At 42.4% G+C, this 21,335-nt stretch overlaps 1 protein-coding gene across 5 annotated transcripts in view; it reads left to right on the top strand.

The window, feature by feature from the left end:
* The window catches only part of St3gal6 (ST3 beta-galactoside alpha-2,3-sialyltransferase 6), a 66,724-nt gene that overhangs the window by 37,678 nt on the left and 7,711 nt on the right, over nt 1-21,335 (top strand). For 4 of the 5 annotated variants that reach the window (XM_029470277.1, XM_021184849.2, XM_021184850.2 and 1 more), the window contains exons 3-6: nt 4,485-4,666; nt 9,303-9,380; nt 11,815-11,918; nt 13,459-13,522. In XM_029470277.1, coding sequence (XP_029326137.1) covers nt 4,578-4,666; nt 9,303-9,380; nt 11,815-11,918; nt 13,459-13,522 — 335 coding nt within the window. In that variant the 5' untranslated portion in view covers nt 4,485-4,577. Of the gene's footprint in view, nt 1-4,484; nt 4,667-8,625; nt 8,654-9,302; nt 9,381-11,814; nt 11,919-13,458; nt 13,523-21,335 lie in introns of those variants that run through there. The other variant, XM_029470278.1, reaches the window with a different exon arrangement.

Here is a 21,335-nt window from a genome sequence, read left to right as displayed (position 1 = left end):
ATAGAAACACTCTGTAATGTTTGATCCGGTGTTAGAAGCACAGAACTGGTCATCTGTGAAGCGTGCCTCTGGGAGAGGCGATGCGTATAAAGATCCTGTTATGACAGATACAGTTTGAGTCATGGTTCTGCTATATGTCAGGTGGGAAACTTCTCTCAGCCCTTCAGTTTTTTCCTCCTAAAATAGCAATGGTGCAAGCTTACCACTTCCTCCGAGGGTGGCTGTCAGGGTGGCAAGCAACGATGACACACCGGCTTCCTTTCCCAGATGTTTTGTCACATACATACCAGTGCTCATTTCTCAATGAATTTATGCCATCATTATTCCTTGGGCAGGTGCCACATGCAAGGAATTTACAGAGAAGAATTAGCATAGAACATTGAGTTCTGATATCTGCAACTAAATCCAACACCCAACTATTCATCAACTTCTGTGTGACAGACCCTGTGCTGGGAGTGAAATATGACAGGTCGTGCCTTCTTTCAGCAAACATGAAGCCATATTTGGGCCACTTACTGAACCATCTGTTGTGGTCTCCATACTTCAACAAACCCAATCATTTTCTTTTCCTACTTCATGGTTCTATAGTCACTCCCAGAGCAGCAAACCTCAAACTTTGTAGGCATTAAGAATCTCACGTTCAGGGTGGTAATCTGGTCACGTGGCTCCCATCTCACCATGACAGGTACTGACCCTTGGTTTCTGCTCCAGAGATAGCTCCTCTTTCCTGTTATCAGCACTTCCAGAACAACCACGTACAGTGAGGAAGTCTCAGATGACAATTCTCCCTTTCAGGTTCTCCTCTTGCTTTTTATCTTGAGATGGCAGGGTGGCATTGGAAGAGATCTCTAAGGGTCAGGCTAAACTCTTTCTCTTAAAGTGTGTGATGGGAGACAACCTTTCTCATCAAGAGGCTCATACCCACATAGCCACTTAGCAAGCTTATTGTAGCCTTTGTTGGGCATGGCTACAATTACTGGCTGTTTGTGAATTTAGAAGCTCAGTACAAACAGTGCATTCTTTTATTATTGAAGAGAAGGGAAAGCTGTTGTCTTAAGAAAAACTGTGTGTGAGGGGGAAGGGGAGAGGAAAGGGAGGAGGAGGGGAGGGGGAGGGAGAGGTACTTACTTCTATGTGTAAGCAGGCCTGAGGTCAACACTAGGTATCTTTCTCCATCACTTTCTTCCTTATTTTTTGAGACCCTGGAGTTCATCTGTGTAGCTACACTGGCTGGTTGGTGAGTTTCCCGACTCCATCCCCACCAAGTGGTAAGGTTACAGAAAGCGCATCCATATCCAGCTTTTTTGGACATCAGCACACAGGTCCTCAGGCTTCCACAGCAAACACTTCATGGAGTGAACCTTTCTCCCAGCCCAAAGGGTTGCCATTTTTAAAGCTTATTTTGCCACACAGGAAAAGTTCATGCCGTGCCCTCTAGGTGAGTTCTGACTTCCTCGAAGCCCCCAGTCCATGTGTGAAAGTTTGTGACTCTCTGGTTTGATCAACGCCTGTGCTTCCAAATCAGCTACCCTTCCTGTTTAATGCCAAGCTCTTAAAATGCACTTGCTTGTTCTGTGGAAGTTAAATTCTAGGCCTTTATGGCTTTCTGAAGCCACATATCCTATATAAAATCCTGGCTGGTTTTCCTTTGTTGCTCCCAGCAACATGGTCCATTCCATGTACTGTGTTATAGTTAGAGAATTAGTCTATTTGTGGAAGCTTTTTCCTGTGAACAAACAGAGGGACCTGCATGTTTATCACCAGGATATCCTGGTTGGCCCTGGCCTTCCTTGCACCTTGCATATCAAAGCTTAAAGTTGGCCACGAAATTCTAGAAAGTACCTAAGCTTCCTAAGTTTCCTTTTTTCAAGTGCTGTGTACAACACCACTTCAAAAACAGGTTTATTTTACTTTGGGAAGGAAAGAAAACAGAGAACATTTTCTTTCTTAACATTTCCTTGTTTTCAGTTGAACCACACATTAGTGAGTGAAAAACAAGACAATAACAAGATTCTCACTTACACATAATGCTGTACTTTATAAAATTACCCCTAAGCGTATGACCTAAGGGATAAAGAAGCAGATTGAATGCTAAATGCTAACAACTTTTTCTAGGGCTCTTAGTTGTAACTATATTTTCAAAGTTTTGCTGATAGTAGTAAATTATATCTTTATCATTTATTTACATGACATGTTATTTTGAGCAGAAATGTAAAGGCTTGTTTTAAGTATTTTTTTTTTTTCTTTGACAACCTTCTACCGTGGTCAGTTGCTTTCTAGGACAGTGTGATAATCTGCTGACACTGAGAGTGTGCTTGTAGACATGTGTGGGCATTCAGATACAAGTGAACTGGTTGACCTAAGGCCCCCACCCTCAGGTGAAATACACAGACTCAATTACAGGTGTGTGTGTGTGTGTAGACTAAAGTTTATGCTCCTAACTCTTCGCCTGTCACTTGAAACTAATTTATTATAATGGTACTTGGGAGGGGTGCCTGACATTCAGAAGTCGCAAGCAAATGGAGTCAGGTGGTCATTACAGTTTAGAGTTGTAGCAAATTTCCCACACCAGGGAGTCTCAGCCATGAGAAAGCCAGGACAATCGTGATACTTAAGATGACCCTCTGTTAGAAAGACAAACAAAAAAACTTAATTTTTACTTTTTGTTTTTTGTTTTGTTTTGTTTTTCGAGACAGGGTTTCTCTGTGTAGCCTTGGCTGTCCTGGAACTCATTTTGTAGACCAGGCTGGCCTCGAACTCAGAAGTCTGCCTGCCTCTGCCTCTGCCTCCCGAGTGCTGGGATTAAAGGCGTGCATCACCACAGCTGGTTTAATTTTTACTTATTGTGTTCCATTTACAAAGGCAAAAACTGGCTTAAGATTTTTAGCTGGGGGATAAGAGAATAGCTCAGAAGTAAAGTACTTCCCATACAGGCGTAAGGAAAAGACAGGAATCCCACCCTCAGAATACATTTAAAATACAGGGCATGGTAGCCCCCTCCCTTTTTTTTAGGCTTTGGAAACAGGGTTTCTTTGTGCAGCCCTAGTTGTCCTAGAACTCTCTCTGTAGACCAGGATGACCTCAAACTGACAGAGATCTATCTGCCTGACTCTGTCCCCTGAGTGCTGGGATTAAAGATGTGTGCTACCACTGCTCAGAAGGCAGAGTCTGGAAGGTCGCTGGGGCTGTTTAGACTAGCTAGCCTGGACAGTGCCTAGGAAAAAAGACAAAAGACAAAAAAAAAAAAAAAAAAAAGGACGATAACTGAAGAGGAATGGGACTTGAGCTTGACCTCTGGCTTCTACCTGCATGCACACATACATGTGTATGTGCACACACAAACACATACACAACTAAAATACAAAGATTTTTCACTTCAACTTATTTTCCTTCCTTTCACTTACTTTCCTCTTAGAAGAAATTGCAAATGATTCCAGCCTGAGCTCACTTTGTGTACTCAGGTGTTTGCATTGAGGTTGCTAAATACGGATAAGAAAGAAAGGACTGGTGTGTGCAGTCATTTAGATCATTTGGGACCTTTGTAAGGGACAAATGCACTGAGATCAAAAGATGTGTTCTAGAACTAGGTATTACTTGTCTTCTGCATTTAATCACATAGCAGGAGTTTTTCGTGTCTGTTTTTGAAGAAATGAAGAGGGGGTACCAAGCAAACATACTTCAGATGTTTCTGGTGGTCCTCAAATTTCCTAATGCTGCAATCCCTTGTAAAACAGTTCTTCATGTTGTAGTGACCTCCAACTATAAAATTCTGTTGCTACTTCATAACTGTAATGTTGCTACTGTTCTGAATCATCATATAAACATCTGATTTGCAGGATCTTTGATCATGCAGCCCCACAGGGGTCGCAACCCATAGGTTGAGAACCACTGGTTATATTTTCTGCTCCATACATTATTGTGTATATGTTTATATGCTAGAGAAGATTGCCGACTATATTTTTTTCTGACTATGAAGGTACAATAAATAACACACTAATCCAAAACAAAACTGGATGTGCCTATGCTGTGATGTTGGAAAGTCCAATATGAACATCTAAAAGTTGAAATGTTTCAACATTTTTTTTTCCTGATTTTTAAAAACCGAAAATGAGCTCTGAAACTATTACTCATGATATTTGAAGTCAATTCAGGCTCCAAGGGAGTAAAATGGTTATTCACATCTTGAAGCATATACTTTTTATTAAGAAGGATCAATTAAAAAAAAAAAGATATTCTTCAGTGTTTTTGAAGAAAGGTTTTGGGTATGGATTCCGTTTTTTGAAACAAGTTTTTACTCTTTTACCAAACATGAAAAAGTTTCAGGGAAGCCTCTATCTAGCTTTGATACTACAAAACTGTTGGCTGTTGAAAACTTGTATCCTATGTTGGGAGGCTACTTATGAGAATAAACAGAAGTGTTCTTTATGTTCGGTGAACATTTGCAATGTTATAGACCCATGTCTTTTTCTCTTCTCTCTCTCTAGATTTATTTACTAATTCATGTATTTGAACCATCGTGGAAGACCTCTGCATATTCATCTCCCCTCACTTTGGACTCTGTTTCAGGCAGGCCAGCCATGAAAGGGTATCTGGTGGCCATATTCCTGAGTTCCATCTTCCTCTATTATGTACTATACTGTATACTGTGGGGAACAAATGGCTATTGGTAAGTTTCAGATTTTACTATGCAAACATGACTTCTCAACTAGTGTCCCCCCATCTAACAATTGGCCCCGAATGGGCCAAGCCCTTGCTGCACAGGTGTGTGGACCTGGATGTAGATTGCTAGAACTCACGTGAAAACCAAGCAGGACCCTGGGCATTTGTAACCTGAACCCTGGGAAGGAGGGATGGATTAGATACAGGAAGGTTGCTAGTGATGGCTAGTCAAAAATCAGAGTTAGTTCCAGGTTTAGTGAGAAACTGTCTCAAAAGAATCAGGGAGAAAGGTAGAGCAGCAAGACAAAAACATAACACACATACACACACACAGACATACAAATTCCTGTACACATACACAAACTCACACACACACCTATTCATGTTCACACAGATACATGGTTGTGCACACATACATGTGCATATACACACGCTCACATACATGCTTACAAACATGCACACACATACTTGCACATACACACATATACATATAAAAATGTACACATGTATACATGCAAACACATACATACATGCACACAAACTTGCAGGCACATTCACACTTGTACACACACATGCACAAACACATGCATATACATACATGCATAAATACACAACTCAAACATGCAGGCACACACAATGCAATATACATACACGCATGTACACACACACAAACCCTTATATTCATGCACATACATACATACACACATGCAAACACAAACACACACATACAGACATACAACGAGAGATTTTTTTAAGGTTAAAAAAAAACCTGTTAGATAGCCCTATTTCTTAAAAAAATTAATTTTGTGAATGTATGTACATATTTTTGTGTGATTATGTATGTATGTGTAGATACCCAATAGAGGTCAGAAGAGGGTGTTGTTGGATTCCCTAGAGCTGAATCTCCAGATGGTTGTGAGCTACCCACCATGCATTCAGGGAACTGACCTGAGGGCCTCTTCAGGTATAATATGTTCTCTTAGCCTCTGAGCTTCCTCCTCCAGTCTCAACCTATTGCTAAGTCCCCAGTAAAGCAACAATATTGACTGTCTTCATTCAGAACATAACATTCCACGTCTATACAATAGTTCATTTTCTCGAATTAAGCAGTTCTTAGACTCAGTTTTAAGTTGTTACTGCTAACATATACACTCTACATTTAGTTTCCTTTGTTTAAAAGTGCAGTATGTATTTCAAAGTAGTTTTGATATAAAATACTTAAAAATGTTGAGGCATACTGCAGAGAAATTTATAAGTGTGTTTTTCATACTTCCCATTTCAGTCCATTGGCTAAGAATAAAGTTTAGTTGACCTTTAATTCGTAAATGGATGTCAGTACACAATTCAATCCAAATAAATCAGATCATGACTTCCCATCTTACACAGAAGATCAGTGCTTTGTCAGTGTTTCAGTGGATCTTAGGTTGTTTCTAAGAGATGGAAAAAATTCCCATGTTTCTGTTTTCTGTATTTCTGTCACTGAAGAAGGATGGTAGTGCTTTCTCGTGGAATAAAGTTGGGCAAATACTACTGGAAGGAAACCTTATTCCAGGTGGGTGGTTTGGTCCTACAGGTTTAGCCTTAAGACTTAAATGCTTGAAGTATGGTTAAGAATTTAATGAATATCATCCCACAGGAGTCTCTCCCTTCATGCCTGCCACCTCCTATTAATAGAAGAAATGAAGAAAGAGCAAAATGCTCGCTCTGTTACTATTTTTAATAGGGTTCTCTAGGAGAATAGAAGTGATAGAACATGCATACATGATAAAAGGGGATTTATTAGAATGGCTTCTATGGTAGGGGCTGGATACTTCAACAGTGGCTATCTGACAGCTGGAGAGAGGCTCAGATCATGTAGTCACTCAGTCTGAGAAGCCGGATGCTTCTGCAGACGCAATCCTCTGATGAAAAGCTGGAGGATCCTTCAGAGTTGCTGAGTGTTGGTTCACATTGGAAGACAGAAGTTGGAGTCTACGTCAGTGAAGGACAGACACACTCCTAAGCAGAAAGGACAAGCGAGCTCTGCTGCTTTTTCCCTCTGATCTTTTTCTACCTGGGTTTACCTGGCAGAAGGTGCCGTCCACTCTGTGGTTGGGTCTTGTTCCCTCAAGTAATCGTTACCAGAAATGCTCTTAATACCTACCCAAAGGCATCTCTCTTAGTTAATTCCAAATGCCACAAGATTATATTACCTACCATTCTACGATTCTATACATCCTGTTTTATCACAGAGGAAATGATAAAGATGATAATAAGAAGACTTCGGATGTATAACTATTTTTGTCATCAGAATTTGAAGAGTGTTTAAATTCAATGAACATTAATGATTGACAGGACCTGGGAGATCACGGCTAATGTGCGTGTGCGCTATGGCCTTGTTTCCTTCAAAGCTGTTTAAGGGAGGCTGGGGTACCAAGGCCTTGCATAGTGTTCAAGGATGGACCTGATGGAGCCATCAAGGAAACAAAGACAAGACAGGCAGATGGACATATGGATAGAAAGCTAGGACTGGGTGTCTGGGCTTTCTGCTAGAGAAGCCTCAGCACCCTGGAAACTCAATGTGTTTAGCGTATACAGTTGAAATGAGAGGTCAAGTTATTGTATACAGCTAGAAAAGAAGGCAGGGTTATACATACATGTAAGCCAGGAGGCAGGGTTTAGGGTATACAGCTAGATCAAAGTGACAGGTCAAAATTATCTTTATAGGAGCCGTCTCTGTAGGGGAACAGTCTTCAGGCCATACACATTACAGGAGAAAGCTATGGTGGATACCTTTGTCGTCATATACTATTGACACACAGAATCAGTCCCCCAAGGAAAGCCTTGCCAAACCCTGTGAGTCTGAAGCAATGGGGTCCATGTGTGGCTGTGTCTATTTCAAAAGCATACTTTCACTTAGGACTTTATTCAATCAGGGCTTCTTTTGTTCCCTGTACTTGGGAGACAGTTACATGGGCGGGGAAGATGATTCAACTGGTAAATATTTTCTATACAGACATAAAGACACGAGTTTGATCCCTACCTCCTACATCAACAGCCAGGTGTGGTAGTTCATACTGGCCACTGAGCCTAGCCTAATCCATAGACCTAGGTTCTCAGTGAGATGGTCTAGAGACAGCAAGGTAGATGGTAGTTAAGGATGAACCATACCCAAAGGTGTCCCCTGGCCTACATAAACACACACACACAAAAACCAATAGGAGATGCCTCGGGGGCTAAGGCACTTGCCATTCAGGTATGAGGACAGGAGTTTGGACCCCCAGATTGCACAGTGGATATTGGAGCTCACCTATCACAGATGACATAGTGATTCCCCAGAGCAAGCTGGCTAACAAGTATTTGTGATTAGTACAGTAGTAGTGAACTCTCGGTTTGGGTGAGTGACTCCTTCTCAAGAAGAGTGTTCAAGGGAGATTCCCAATGTCAACCTAGAGCCTCCACTCATACATGCACACACATGGGTGCATCTACACATATGTGACATACATACGTATACATGTATTGTATACATACGTATACAACACATACAAATGAAAAGGAAAAATATACTAGGGACTGTCTTTGACTTCAAAACCACCGAAAGTTTGTCTTCCTAATATTCTAAAGCCGCTGTTTATTTTCTGTCATTGTTTTGCTTCTATGTTTCCTAATCTTAGACAGGAAGTAACAGGCTCATTGAGTATAATACAGTGTTTGCAGCTCGCTGTGATAGTTGACCACATCTGTGTGTTGTTATGTATAAACGGAGGGGTCTTTGCCATGGCAGAATTCTCAAAATATCTTATTACATAAGGACTTACATCCTTCTTGTTCGGTAGCTTACTAGTTCTAATTGTGGAGATTTTACACCTTAAAACAAAAAAGAAAATGATTGGTCTATAAAAGGTTCAGTCTATTCACATTGAGTCCTATTGATTAATTTTTAACTGTTTTTTCTCATTCACTTTTTAAAATTAATTTCTAAAGCATCGATTCTGTACCTCATCAATGACCAGTGAGTTCTTTCGTGAAACTGTTTGGCTCTTCCCTGGCTCTTCCCATCCCCCACCCCTCCTCCCATTTACTTTCCTTGTTGTGTTTTCCAATACCCTTTCAAGTTGTGGAGACAAGTACTCTATTCAGGAGCCAAGGAAGCCAAGAACCTAGGGCAGTGAGATCTAGCTCTCAGTGGTGTGACTTGTGACAGCCTGAGACAATGGTCTGTTGATGCTACTCAGTCAGGAGTATCCAGTCTGCTGTCACTAGGTGTCCCACATATGACTTGTGGATGAAAGCCATGTGCACTTGGGCTGGGTTTGGTTTCAAAGGCCTTTGAGGTCTTCTAAAACTAGAGTGTGGGTTTGACTCCCACCCTGAGGTAACCCAATACTTAGGTCTCCATGAATCACTTCCAACCCTAAAGGTCACCATGGCCTTTCCCACTCTCCATTGACTTTCACTTGTGAATTTCCAAGCTTGTGTAGGATTTGCAGAAGTCTGTGTTAAACAGCAGGGGGGTGCATGTGTGCACTCATGGGACTATGTGCATGCATGGCCTCTGCCTACAAAGCTGGTTAGCAGTGGAACCCAGTGGGTTCCTGGGGTACACATTCCTCCTTGGGCAGGACTCCTGGGGTTTCATTGCCGCTGTTTCTGTCTCTTAGGTTCCCAGCTGAAGAAATGAGGACTAGAAACAATGTCAATAATTGTTTTAAAAAGCCAGCTTTCGCCGATCTTCTGAGGTAAAAAATTAGACCAAAAAAAAAAAAAAAAAAAAAAAAAAAACCTGTAGCCATCGAACATTTGCAAGGTGTCTTCGTAGTCATTTTTTTCACACTCTTTGTCCTTTTCATGCAAACTTTGGTACATGGTAGACCCTGCATGTGTAAGAAAGTGGGCAAGGAGCTTGAATAGTCTGTTCTTGTGGGTTTAGTCAGCACTCTGAGTATAGGAAAGGCATGGGAGTGGCTGTTCTCACTCAGGGGAGACTAGACAGGCCTACTTGCATTTGATCGGAAAATAAAGAACTATTCTTTGTTTTTTTTTCTACCTCTTCTCCCACTTTATTTTTTACTTTTGTTATTTGAGGCTTTTTTCCTCATGTACTATAAACACGATCACGAATTTTTATTAGGATTTCTTCATTGTAGGCTACAACCATTGCTGTCTCCAGGCGCTGCTACTTGGATAGATGGCTAGGCGACACACTTTTATTTTATGTTTATGAGTCCACTGTGGCTGCCTTCAGACACACCAGGAAGAGGGCATTGGATCCCATTTCAGATGGTTGTGAGCCACCATGTAATTGATGGGAATTGAACTCAGGACCTCAGGAAGAGCACTCAGTGTTCTTAATCGCTGACCTATCTCTCCAGCCCCGACACTTTTAGATAGCAAAACTGGTCACAAATTCAGTGAGGTGTGTTTAACTGTCTAACCCAGTATTTGAGACTCCCCTCCCCCAGGTTACGTTAGTTGTTCAGGACTGCTGACTGAGGAATCTAAGATCACAGTTAAAGGGACAGGTAGGCGTGTGCTTGTCGTTTGTGCAGTGTTCTCTGAGGATGAGCAAGACAACGCCTCAGAAAGAGGGAGAGTGAAGCCAGGAGATGAGCCCCAAAGAAGCCCTGCTTGGGAAGCTGGGTTGTGTGGGAGAATCTCAAAGTCAGGCTTGAGTGCAAATTTCAGTTGTCGCTTGTGGGCTAACGGCTCCCACTCCAAACAAGATCTTCACTGCTCGTACTTAACCATAGCAAGCTTTTTGTAGGAGTAACAACTGCAGAGCTGCATTGTAAGAAAAGACATTTTAATCTATATAGTACATATTGTGATATTCATAATTATCACCAGGAAAACTAATACACATCGAGGTCCTTGCTATGTCTGACATATTGTGCCAAATAATCATTTCATTTAGAACATAAATGTAAGCAACAAATAGAGGTTTGACTGCAAACACATGCTAGTTACTGGCTACTGTTATTGTCATATCACTCTGACCAGCTCAGAAAAAGAGAACCCTTTACCATTATTGCCACGTATGACAGCTTGGTTTCTTTAAGAAGACAGGGAGGATTTGGGTCTGTTCCCAAGCTTGAAGCTGGAGACCTGGCACTTCCTCCTCCCTGGTGTAGATCCTGGACTTGAAGAATCAGCACCAATTTTAAGATGACATTTGCAGGTTGGCTCGCCTCCGAGGCCGCTGTCACTGCCAGTGCCAAAGCTGAGGACATACATTTGGTCAGAGAACACTATGCTCTTACCTGCTTCCTTTGCAATGCCAGTTTGTAATGAAGGAGATTACAATTGGAAGCATGTCGGTTTTGCTCCATTGCTATTTCCATTTGTCACGCAGCCGTGTAAAGGTCTAGCCTCACTCTGGTTTCCTCCTGCATGTTTAAATATGAGCACACAGCCGTTGGATGAAGTAAGACAGTGCCTGTGTAGAGCTTGCAGCAAAGTCTGCCAGGTCCTGCCCTGTAGCCCCGTCGTAGTCTTTCTGCTGGGAGAAAATAACGAATTAGTGGTAGTGTTAAGATTGTTACTCTCTCTTTAATAACACACATACGCACTTTTCCTACCTTACAATGGTCCCTTAAAAATTGATGCTGAGTTAAAGTTTATCCACCCATTTATTAAACAGGTGTTTATGAACTGTATTCTGTGCCAGACTCCACCGTGGCTCTCCCTATCTTTATCTTTATGCCCAGGAGAGCCAGGGGAGTCACAGGCCACATCTGGAAGTCAGAGCATGTACCAAGAGGACAGATGTCTGCGATTTTTCTTCTTGAATCAAGTTTAATGACATGAGGGCAGAGTTGAGTTCTCTAACTTTGCTTAACTTTACGTATATCTTCATTTTTACAGTTGGTACAGTTTGTGCCTATGTCACCTTAAAATCTTGGAATGGCTTAGCAGCGATACCTACATAACTTCTTGGCCATCACTTTGCCACACGGAGTTGTTGTGAAAGCGTGGTTAACTTACACTGTGATGTAATGTTGGTCCCTATACCTGAAAACTGCATAGCTCTTCTATCTAGCATTTTACATTGAACTCTTTAAAAACTATTTTCACAGCCCAGGCCATTGGCGGCCATGAGTTTCAGTTGTGAGCTTAGACGGCTGACAGCCAAGCAGGCGTTTGACAGGACCATGCTTCATTCTTCCCTTTCAGATTTCCCCAGCTTTACCCATTTCTGTGCAGAGCTGACTTTATAAAGGTTGCTGCCATGTCCGGTACCAATAATTTTCCGTTGCCCTATGGAATAAAGACCTTTGGTGAGTCTCAGTGTTCTTACCCTGCCTGTTAATTTGAGAGCCTGTTTGATCCGAGACACATTTTGTTGTTGTTGTTGTGTTGTGTTGTGTTTTGTTTTGCTTCCTAACGATTCCCAGGAGATATGACTTGTGGACAGGATGAACATTTTAAACAAAAACACTCTTTTAGAGGCAGTGTAGTGCCAAAGAGTAGTTTTTAAAATTTAATTTAGTTTTAAAATGGTAGTTTTTAAAATTTAATTTATTATTATTATTATTTGAATTTTGAGAAATGGTCTTTCACTGGCTTGGAATTCAGCAGATAGCTTGAGTGACAGGCCAGTGAGCCTCAGGGATTGTCCCAATCTCCTTCGGTCACAGCCTGCCCTGTGCTCTGATTGCAAGCACAGGCCACCATGTTAGGTATGCTGGTTTCAAGGATTAACCTTAGGGTCTCATACTTGCAAAACAAGTGCTGTGCTGATGGAGACATGTCCCTACCCCCGGTTTTCCTCTTATTTATTTTATCAGCAAGGTCTAGATGAATTCCCAGCCTTCCTAATATTGTGACTCTTCATGTTATCGTGATCCCTTGTAATAAAGTTATCCCATTACTACTTCATAACTGTGTAATTTCTCTACTATTAAGAATAATTACCTGTTTTCCGATGGTTTTAGGGGACCCTGGTGAAAGGTTTTTTAGACCTTCCCCCCAAAGGAATTGTGACCCACAAGTTGAGAACCGCTTGCCTATATCTTTAATATTTTAATTTTATCAGTAGATTTTATTTTCATTAAATTGAGAGGGTATTATTCAATCTTTTAGCAACACAGCCATCATCCCACTGCTCACTGGGAGCTTTTGGGCTTACATAGCTTTGACTTCTAGGTTTTGTGGGGAGACTAAAGACACAGTGGTGATAGAACTATGATTTTGGGGGATTTTACTTTTTTAACTGACCCAGTGTTAGACATTTTCACATTTATAAATATATTTTGCAGAAAGCTAGGGATATAGCTCAGTTGGGACAGTGCTTACCTAACATGGTTGGAATCCTGGGTACAGTTCCTTGCATTACATAAACCAAGAACTTCAGCCCAGACCTATAGTTTTGGCATTCAAGAGGTGGAGACAGAGAGATCCAAAGTTTTAAGGCATCTTCAGCTATAGTTTGAGGCCAGCCTGAAATACATATGACCCTGTCTTTCATTCATTCATTCATTCATTCATTCATTCATTCATATGTGTGTGTGTATACAACACATACCCTATATATCAGATTTTGAGTGATCGCTTGAAATTCACTGAATTCTATGGTTAGTTTCAGAATCATTTGATATGGCTACTTTTTGTTATCACTCTTGGGGGGAACCTGAGAACATTTACTATCGTGAGTGTGCTTTTCGAGCACTGTGAACAAATAAGTTGTTAAGTTTTCTACTGATTAACTCCAGTGTGGCAATAGTACTTAAAATGTGTTTGGGGAGGGGGGCTGGTGACCCACTGCCTCTAAGAAGGCGTGTTTCTCCTTTTATTTATAATTCTCCACTTGTTTTTCAGAGACATATTTCAGCTCGGCCCTTTCAAAACTGCAGAGTTGTGATCTCTTTGACGAGTTTGACAGGTGAGTTTATTTCCTTCTCTCTGACTTTCTTTTTTTTTTTTTTTTTTGGTTTTTCGAGACAGGGTTTCTCTGTATAGCCCTGGCTGTCCTGGAACTCACTTTGTAGACCAGGCTGGCCNCTGGAACTCACTTTGTAGACCAGGCTGGCCTCGAACTCAGAAATCCGCCTGCCTCTGCCTCCCAAGTGCTGGGATTAAAGGCGTGCGCCACCACCGCCCGGCCTCTCTGACTTTCACAGCTATTGAAAGTGCCTCAAAGTATTTGCCTCAAGAAATGCAAAGAACATTTACTCTGGGTGATTCTACTGAATGTGTGCGATGCTAAAAATCCAACAGTTATCTCTATTCTTATTCCACTGAAAAGAAACAAACTATGAAGTGAACTTAGGAGCTGCAGCACTGGCTGGCTCAGAGGTTTGTAGAGTATTTTAATGAGGAGGAACAGGAGTTCCCACCCATGGCATTTGTAACCCCCATCCATCACCTCTAAGCTGTTTGTACTAAAGAATGAATTCACTTGACTGCTAATGAGTACAGAGTCTCCATCCATGGTAGTCTCCCACACTTCCTGCACGTAGCCAACAGGTTCCTGATAGCTTCTCTTTTTCTTGTTTATGGTTTACTGACATTTGTTATAATTTATAATTCAAAACAATGCCACCCACTGAGAAGTTTCAATTTTTATTTTTATTCAAGAGTTTATTTGGTTGGTTGGTTTTTGGGTTTTCTTTTGGTTTTTGATTTTGTTTTTTGTTTTTTGGTTTTTTTTTTTTTTGGAACAGGGTTTCACTTTATAGCCCTGGGTGACCTGGAACTCACCCTGTAGACCAGGTTGATTTCAAACTTAGAGATCTGCCTGCCTCTGCCTCCTGAGTGCTGGGACTAAAAGGTGTATACAACTACCACCCAGAGCATATCAAGTATTTTACACACACACACACACACACACACACACACACACACACATCACATGTTTGTGCATGTGTGCGCGAGTGCGCACGCACCCCACCTAGCTTACTTTTATATAGCTTTCATTTATAGAGTTTTGATTTGTGAAGACGTTTGGCTTATTTAGGACAATTTTCTCTAATTATTCCAACAGTGAGAGTAAGGCTGGACAGATAGACAACTTGCGGTATCTGGGAAATGCCTGAGCTAGGAAAAGAACTGGGTGCTGTGGCTCCAGTGCCCAGATGTCTGAGGGAAGTGCAAGAACAAACCCTGTAAGGGTTTGCAGTAGGGATCTGTGATTGTTCTGCACATACAAACTATCACCTTTGAGAGTGAGTGACTGGAAATTCCATTCTTGCCTGCTTTTTTATGTTACTATTAGAGGTTTTTTTCCAGTTGCTTTGCAAGGATATCTCTGGCAAAGTGAGGTCTTCAGCCATTTGTCTGTGCCTTAGCTAGCTGTGTTCTTCTTTCTTACTGACTTGGTCTGGCTCAGCCTACTTTTTCCTCTGCACTACTACAAATCTTCCCACTCCCCTCAGCCTGTGCCAAATTCATCCAACAGAACCTTTCCCCTTCATTTTATCCACTTTCACATTTTTTTTTTCTGTTTCAAATATAAGCTCTGTGAGACTCTATTAGTGTGGTTCAGAGCACTTCATCAAGCAAGCCTGCTACTTTGGTGGAGTCCTCTGTTTGGTGATTTGAATAGGTTTGGCCCAATAGACGTATGTGTTTGAATGCTTAGCCCACAGGGAGTGATACTATTAGGAGGTGTGGCCTTGTTGGAATAGGTGTGGCCTTGTGGGAGCAAGGGTGTCACTGTTGGCATGGACTTTAATCCCCTGGTCCTAGCTGTCAGTTTTCTCCTTTTTGCCTGCAGGAACAAGATGTAGAACTCTCAGCTCCTCTAGAGCCATGCTGGCCTGGATGCTGCCATGTTCCTACCATGATGATAATGACTAAGAAATCTGTGAGGGAGAAAAATCGGTTATATTTACAAGTTAGATACCTCTCTCTCTCCCTCTCCCTTCTTCTATCTGTCTGCCAGTTCATCTGTCCATCTGTCTGTTCCATCTATCCATCTGTCCATTCATCCATCCATTCGTCTGTCTGTCTGTCTCTGTTTGTTTACATGCATGTACTATGCAGGGCTGTCTCAGCAGTTCTGTGGTCATCAGGGCAAAGGCCACTCTGTGTTGGATCCTGCCATTCCTCAGTACATGGCTTCCTCTTTAGGGGCCAACACGCAAGCTAGAGTTCAACCCATCACATCTTTATTCTCACATCTTCATTCCTGTCAGAAGAGAGGAAGAATGGGAGAAGGGCATGTACCATTCCTTGAAGCTCCCCACCTCCCCGTTTAATGGATCTCTCAAGTAGCCATAGAAAATGCCTCATTGTACCTAATGATGAGCTAGAGCCAGGGACCCAGCAAGGGAAAGCTATATCTCTTGCCAGCTCCAAGTTTAGCAGCCTCAGCTGGAAGCTTGACCTCTTCCCTAGAGACATAGAGCCTCTCAGCCTGTCTCTTCCTTCTTCTTCCCTCAGAACTGACCAGTAAACATTTACTAACAACCTCTGATAACACTGGATAAACTCAGGTACCCAGCCATCCCTGGCTAGAAAGGTGATGAGAGGTGTTACCTGTTGTCTATGTCACTGTGTGCTCACCTTTAAAAACAGCAAGTCCTGGGGCTAGTAAGATGGCTTGGGAGATATGGGTGTTTTCTGCCAAGCCTTTCATCAGGGATTTAATTCCAGTATCCACATAGGAAAAAGGAAGAACCTAGGGCTCTCTGTCAAACAAAGTAAACAAAAAATGTAATGACAGGAATGTCTTATTTAAAGGACAAAGGAAGCACAATGACAGTCCTTTTTAGTAGCTTTCCCTGTCATTTCTTTGGTCCCCAAGTGTTTCTGAGGCATGGAAGGTTCTGAAGTCAACTAGGCTAAACAGCCCAGTCTAGCTCCTGTCACCCAAGCCCAGTGAGCACTGCTGCATTGCTTAGCGAGCTTCTCCAAAAATAGACATTTCAAGGAGATTGCCAGGGACACTTAAAACTAGCCCAAATCCTAAGGTTCCAACTTCCTTGCTGTCTCTGTCACCCCTTTCTCTAGCTTAGCCCTGCTCCTAGGGATACTGCAATCTCTTGGGTGGAATTTTATCCCTCCCCAGCTAGGAGCAACAGAAGCCTTGAGATGGCAGAACTGTAGCTTCCATGGAAAGTGCACAAACTAGCTCCCTACCCCCCATCCATCAGATGAAGAATGCTTTAGTCCTGTGGCTTAGTTAGTTATATAGTAACTGCATATTAATAGCTTTCCAAGGGAAACACCTGTGCTAAGTCAGTTGGCAGCTAAATGGGAGATGGTCTGTAAAAAGCTGCCTTCTGCTCACTGAAGTGGGACCCATTATGTCAGCTCAACAGACTGGATTGGTTATGAGGCGAGGTGGAACAGGAGGCTAGGATAGAAGAATTAAAAAGAATAGGCTGGAAGCTTGTCAGAGGCACAATGAGCATGGTAAAGGTCTACCACTCATCCACACGCCATTCGACATCCTGCTGAATGAAGGGCTGTTTACCTCATGACCTTTGTAGGGTGGAGGGAACAGAGGGCAAGAGGAAGTTGTGATTTTCCATCAACAGTTGGGTCATTTGTGGGGAAATCACAGTAGTACAACCACGACCTGTTTTCTCTGTCTCTGGGCAGATGTTGAGCAAAGATATGAGCTAGGGCTCTGCAGGCTGGAGAAAGGGATCCTGTCTAACAAAACAACAGGGAAGACAGTGTTGACTACTCTATTTCACACAACAGGAAAACTAAGATGACAGAGGCCAGATCACCAAGCCAAATTCCCCAATGTGCTAGGGAACATGAGTCCAGAACCTGTTGCTACCACCAGTCTCTTGCACATCATGTTAGGGTGTGGCTGCAAGGAATATAGATTGCTGATGTACGATTGCTCACATGGGGTTTCTGATCTGACTATTTGTGGTTCCTCCTGTAGGATGCCATCTATGGCTCCCCTGAGTATAAAGAATACAATCCCAGGAAGTACCAATTTATACCCATAGTTGTCTGAATGAATGTTCCTGAGTTTAGACTACTGGTTCTCAACCTGTGAGTCACAATTCCCATAAGGGTCAAATACCAAATATCCTACATATCAGACATTTACACTATGATTCATAACAGTAGCAAAATGACAGTTATGAAATAGCAACAAAATAATTTTATGGTTGGGGGTCACCGTAACATGAAGAAACATATTAAAGGGTTGCCATATTAAGAAGGTTGAGAACCACTGACTTACACTATATACAGTCTTGGCATCTTCATGGTGTATCTGGTTGAGGGGTTGAAATAGTGGCACAATGGTGTTAGCAATCTAAGGTGGACTCTCTGTGGTTCTTTTCTCTTACATATAAGATGACTGCAGCTGCTCTAACCTTAATTCATCCAGAGCTGGGGCTCCCAGTGTCAGTATCTAGGCTGAAAGGAAGGGGCAAATATATATATATACCATTCTCTTTCCAAGGGCAGAATCTTTCTGAAAGCCTCTGATGTATTCCCTTACTATCTGACTGGTCAGCGATGAGTCATGTAGCTGCCACTAGGCCAGTGATTGTCAGGGATAATGAGCCCAGCATTGTAGGCTTACAAAATAGGCTTCTGGGTTATTGGGAGCATGGCCAGTAGTGGAATCTGTCATAGATTCTTACACGGAAGACAGAGTGATGTGTTTTGATGTATTGTGTTGCCAATGTGAAAAGAGGATACCTAAAAGCACTCAATAAAGATTGTAGGTGGTTTGTAATAGTTACCGCAGTTGGTTTTCTCTGTATTGCATAGGGCAGTAAATCTTCTAAGCGATATGGCTCTCTGCACTGGGTAGCAGTTTTGCCCAGGGTTATGACTCTGCACAGTAGAGACTCTGCCAGGAGTTGTGGCTTTGCAGTGGGCAGTGACTCTGCATGGGGGTGCGACTCTGTACAGGGTAGTGGTTCTGCCTAGGGTTGTGACTCTGCACTGTAGTGACTTTCTGGGTTTTGCCTGGTTGAAGAGAAACCTGTGCTTCCTCTCAGGGAAGTAAGTCTTAGCCTTACTTCCTAAGTGCCTGTTCAGGTTTTTTGGTTAACAAGTTCAGACATGTTGCAGTTATTTGATTTTGTGGCTAAGACGATTAGGAGCCTGTATATTTCCTTACTCCCCACCCCCACCACCCCAGGGTAGAATAACAGAAACAAGCATCTCCTCCAAACACTTAATGTGAGAACTGAACTGATTTGGAAAACACCTGGAAATGAGTAAGCAGTTTAGTTGGGATGGTAGGCAATAGAAATGACACTGCTCTTTCCTCTAGGTATTCAGATTTCACTGCAGCTATTTAAGTATGAAGATGGAGTTAAGGAAGCATGATAAGAGTCACACGGGCACCAGAGGATTCTGAGAATCATTGCTCATATTCAAGGAGCCAGGGCAGCCGGATTCTGAAGTCAAGTGGACCTTGAAAAGTGGGAAGCGTCTGTTCATTTATAGAACAGGAGAATTTGTTTTGAGAGAAACGAATTCTAAAACGAGCAATTCAGAAAGTGTGTACCATTCTGTGCCTGCAAGAATTGTTAGGGAGCTGCACATAAGATGCTAGTGGAGAGGGGCCATGCTAGGAGCACCCCCAATATCCTGTAGCCTATGTGAGCTTCAGAAAAAGACACAGGCCCTTGTAGTTTTCTTTCCTTTGAGGAAAAGTGGGATCCCAGTTGACAAGGTTTCCCTTGAAAGGGCCTGGAAAGCTATCCCACCAGTAAAGGTCCTTTCTCCCCCCCCCCAACCCCCATTTCCTGTAAAGCTGACAAAGATGAAAGTGGAAATGAGATTCCTACAAGCATTGGACACTGAAGTGTGATGAGCAGTGACTGCACTTTGTGGGGATCGAGTCATAGAGGACTCTGTAGAAGAGATCTGCCTGATTCCTATATTCCTTGCCCTCCTGGCTGTGAGTATTATGTCTGTGGGAGATCCAGGACTTGAACACTGAAGGGTGACCAGTAGGAGTGGCATGGCACATAATGGCTACCATCAATCCTTAGATAACTATGTGACACACAACCTTGTCTGATAAGGAGGTACATTCTGGGAACACTATGATTCAGTCTGTCAGTGCACTGCAACATTATGGCGCTAACCCAGTTTGGGCCTGAGCCGAGTTACCTCTTCCAGGAATCAACTTCAGAGCTAGAGCTTATGAGCCAGGAATCCTTTGTTGAAACTCCAGTGTAAGTCTCAGGACGTGTGCTGGTAGCCTTCACTCCCAGCAGCCCTTATCCTATGTGTTTTGTATAGTCAAGCCTGTACTTTGGTATTAGGGACTCCAAGCTAAGGTAGAAGGTGGAGTCCTGCAGTTTGTCCCTGGATAGAAGAATTGAAGTGGTTTTCAGTCTTCAGTGGAGGCAGAGGGATTAGACTGGTAATTACAGATAGTCCTCCCTAATCTCCATTCATGTTGTTGCTTGGAAAGGGTTGTTGTTTCTAACCTGTGTATTCTGAGCCCTCTTGATGCCCAGCCTTGCTTAGGACTTTAGTGAGGAGCCAATTTCAGCAGGATCAGCCTGAGAAAGAACTGACTCTGAGGTTCTGGAGAGGTAGCTGCTCTCTGCAGAGGGCATTTATGGGACAGATCTCCTGAGGATAATAGCTATAATACCCGGACAACAGTGGTGGCCTCCCTTTAGCAGTGAAGAGCAGAGAGCTTTAGTATACTGGGCTTTCTGCAGTTCATATTGAGGCTTGTTAATACAATTCTCTAGAGTCAAGATAATTTCTTAAAATATGTAGACATAAAAAGACATCTCCAGAACATATTGTGACATGTAGGGTATTCATGATGTGAAGGTTTGTGGGCCCTTTTTATTGGACAGTGCCCCCAAAGTCCTGACATATAAAAGTAACTTTTATTTGCCAGATGTAATTGTAGTCTCGGAGGCTCACTGATGAATAAGCTCACCCTTTCTAGCTCTTTCTAAACTCTGGCTGGTTGGTTCAGTTCAGCTGCTCTGGCTCAAACGCCTCTTCAAGCTGACTGATTCAAACTGGCTTCTCTTGGCTTCTGACCGAATTGCTCTGCTTAGAAATACTGCTTCTGAATCTCAGGACTTGAACTTCACTGAGTGCACGAACTGAACAGAACTGCACAAACTCAACTGCATTGAACTCAACTGAACGTCACTGAATTGCCTGAACTCAACTGAACTGCACTCATTATACTACCCTCCACTCCTGACTCACTCTGCGCTGCTCTTAAGTAGCATCTTTGGATGTCATCTTTTGCCAGAGCAAGCCATGTTGCCAGAATAAGATTCCTCTACACTGGCACCCATAAAATTGTTACTTCTTGTTCTTATCTGGTAAAGTAGACACCGATGTAGACAGAACTGATACTTAAATGGAGCTAAAAAGAAAACTCCAGTTAAAGGGGTTTATGAGTGTTTGCAGGAGAGGAGCTGGTGAGATAGTTTAGTGGGTAAAAAGATTTGCTGCCAGTTTTGGTGACCAGGGTTTATTCACCAGCACCCACATGATGGAAAGGGAAAGCCAACTCCCATTAATTGTCCTGTGATCACCACATTTGTACTGCCTATACACAGACACACAGATACACACACACACACACACACACACACAGACACAGAGAGAGAGAGAGAATATAAATGTAATTAAAATGGGTAAGGAATTTATATTTTTAAAAGTGCCTTTGTAATATTAATGCTTAAAACATAAACTAGGCTCTTCCGGTCAGAAAAGCACCGGGGTAGCTAGGGCGCAGGGTCGGATGACACTCGCCAGCTACCCACAACACC

Source organism: Mus caroli, chromosome 16 (genome assembly GCF_900094665.2).
Source record: "Mus caroli chromosome 16, CAROLI_EIJ_v1.1, whole genome shotgun sequence".
NCBI classification, from domain to species: Eukaryota; Metazoa; Chordata; class Mammalia; order Rodentia; family Muridae; genus Mus; species Mus caroli.
Note: the sequence above shows the minus strand (reverse complement) of the source record. Positions and strands in the feature narration are given on the sequence as shown.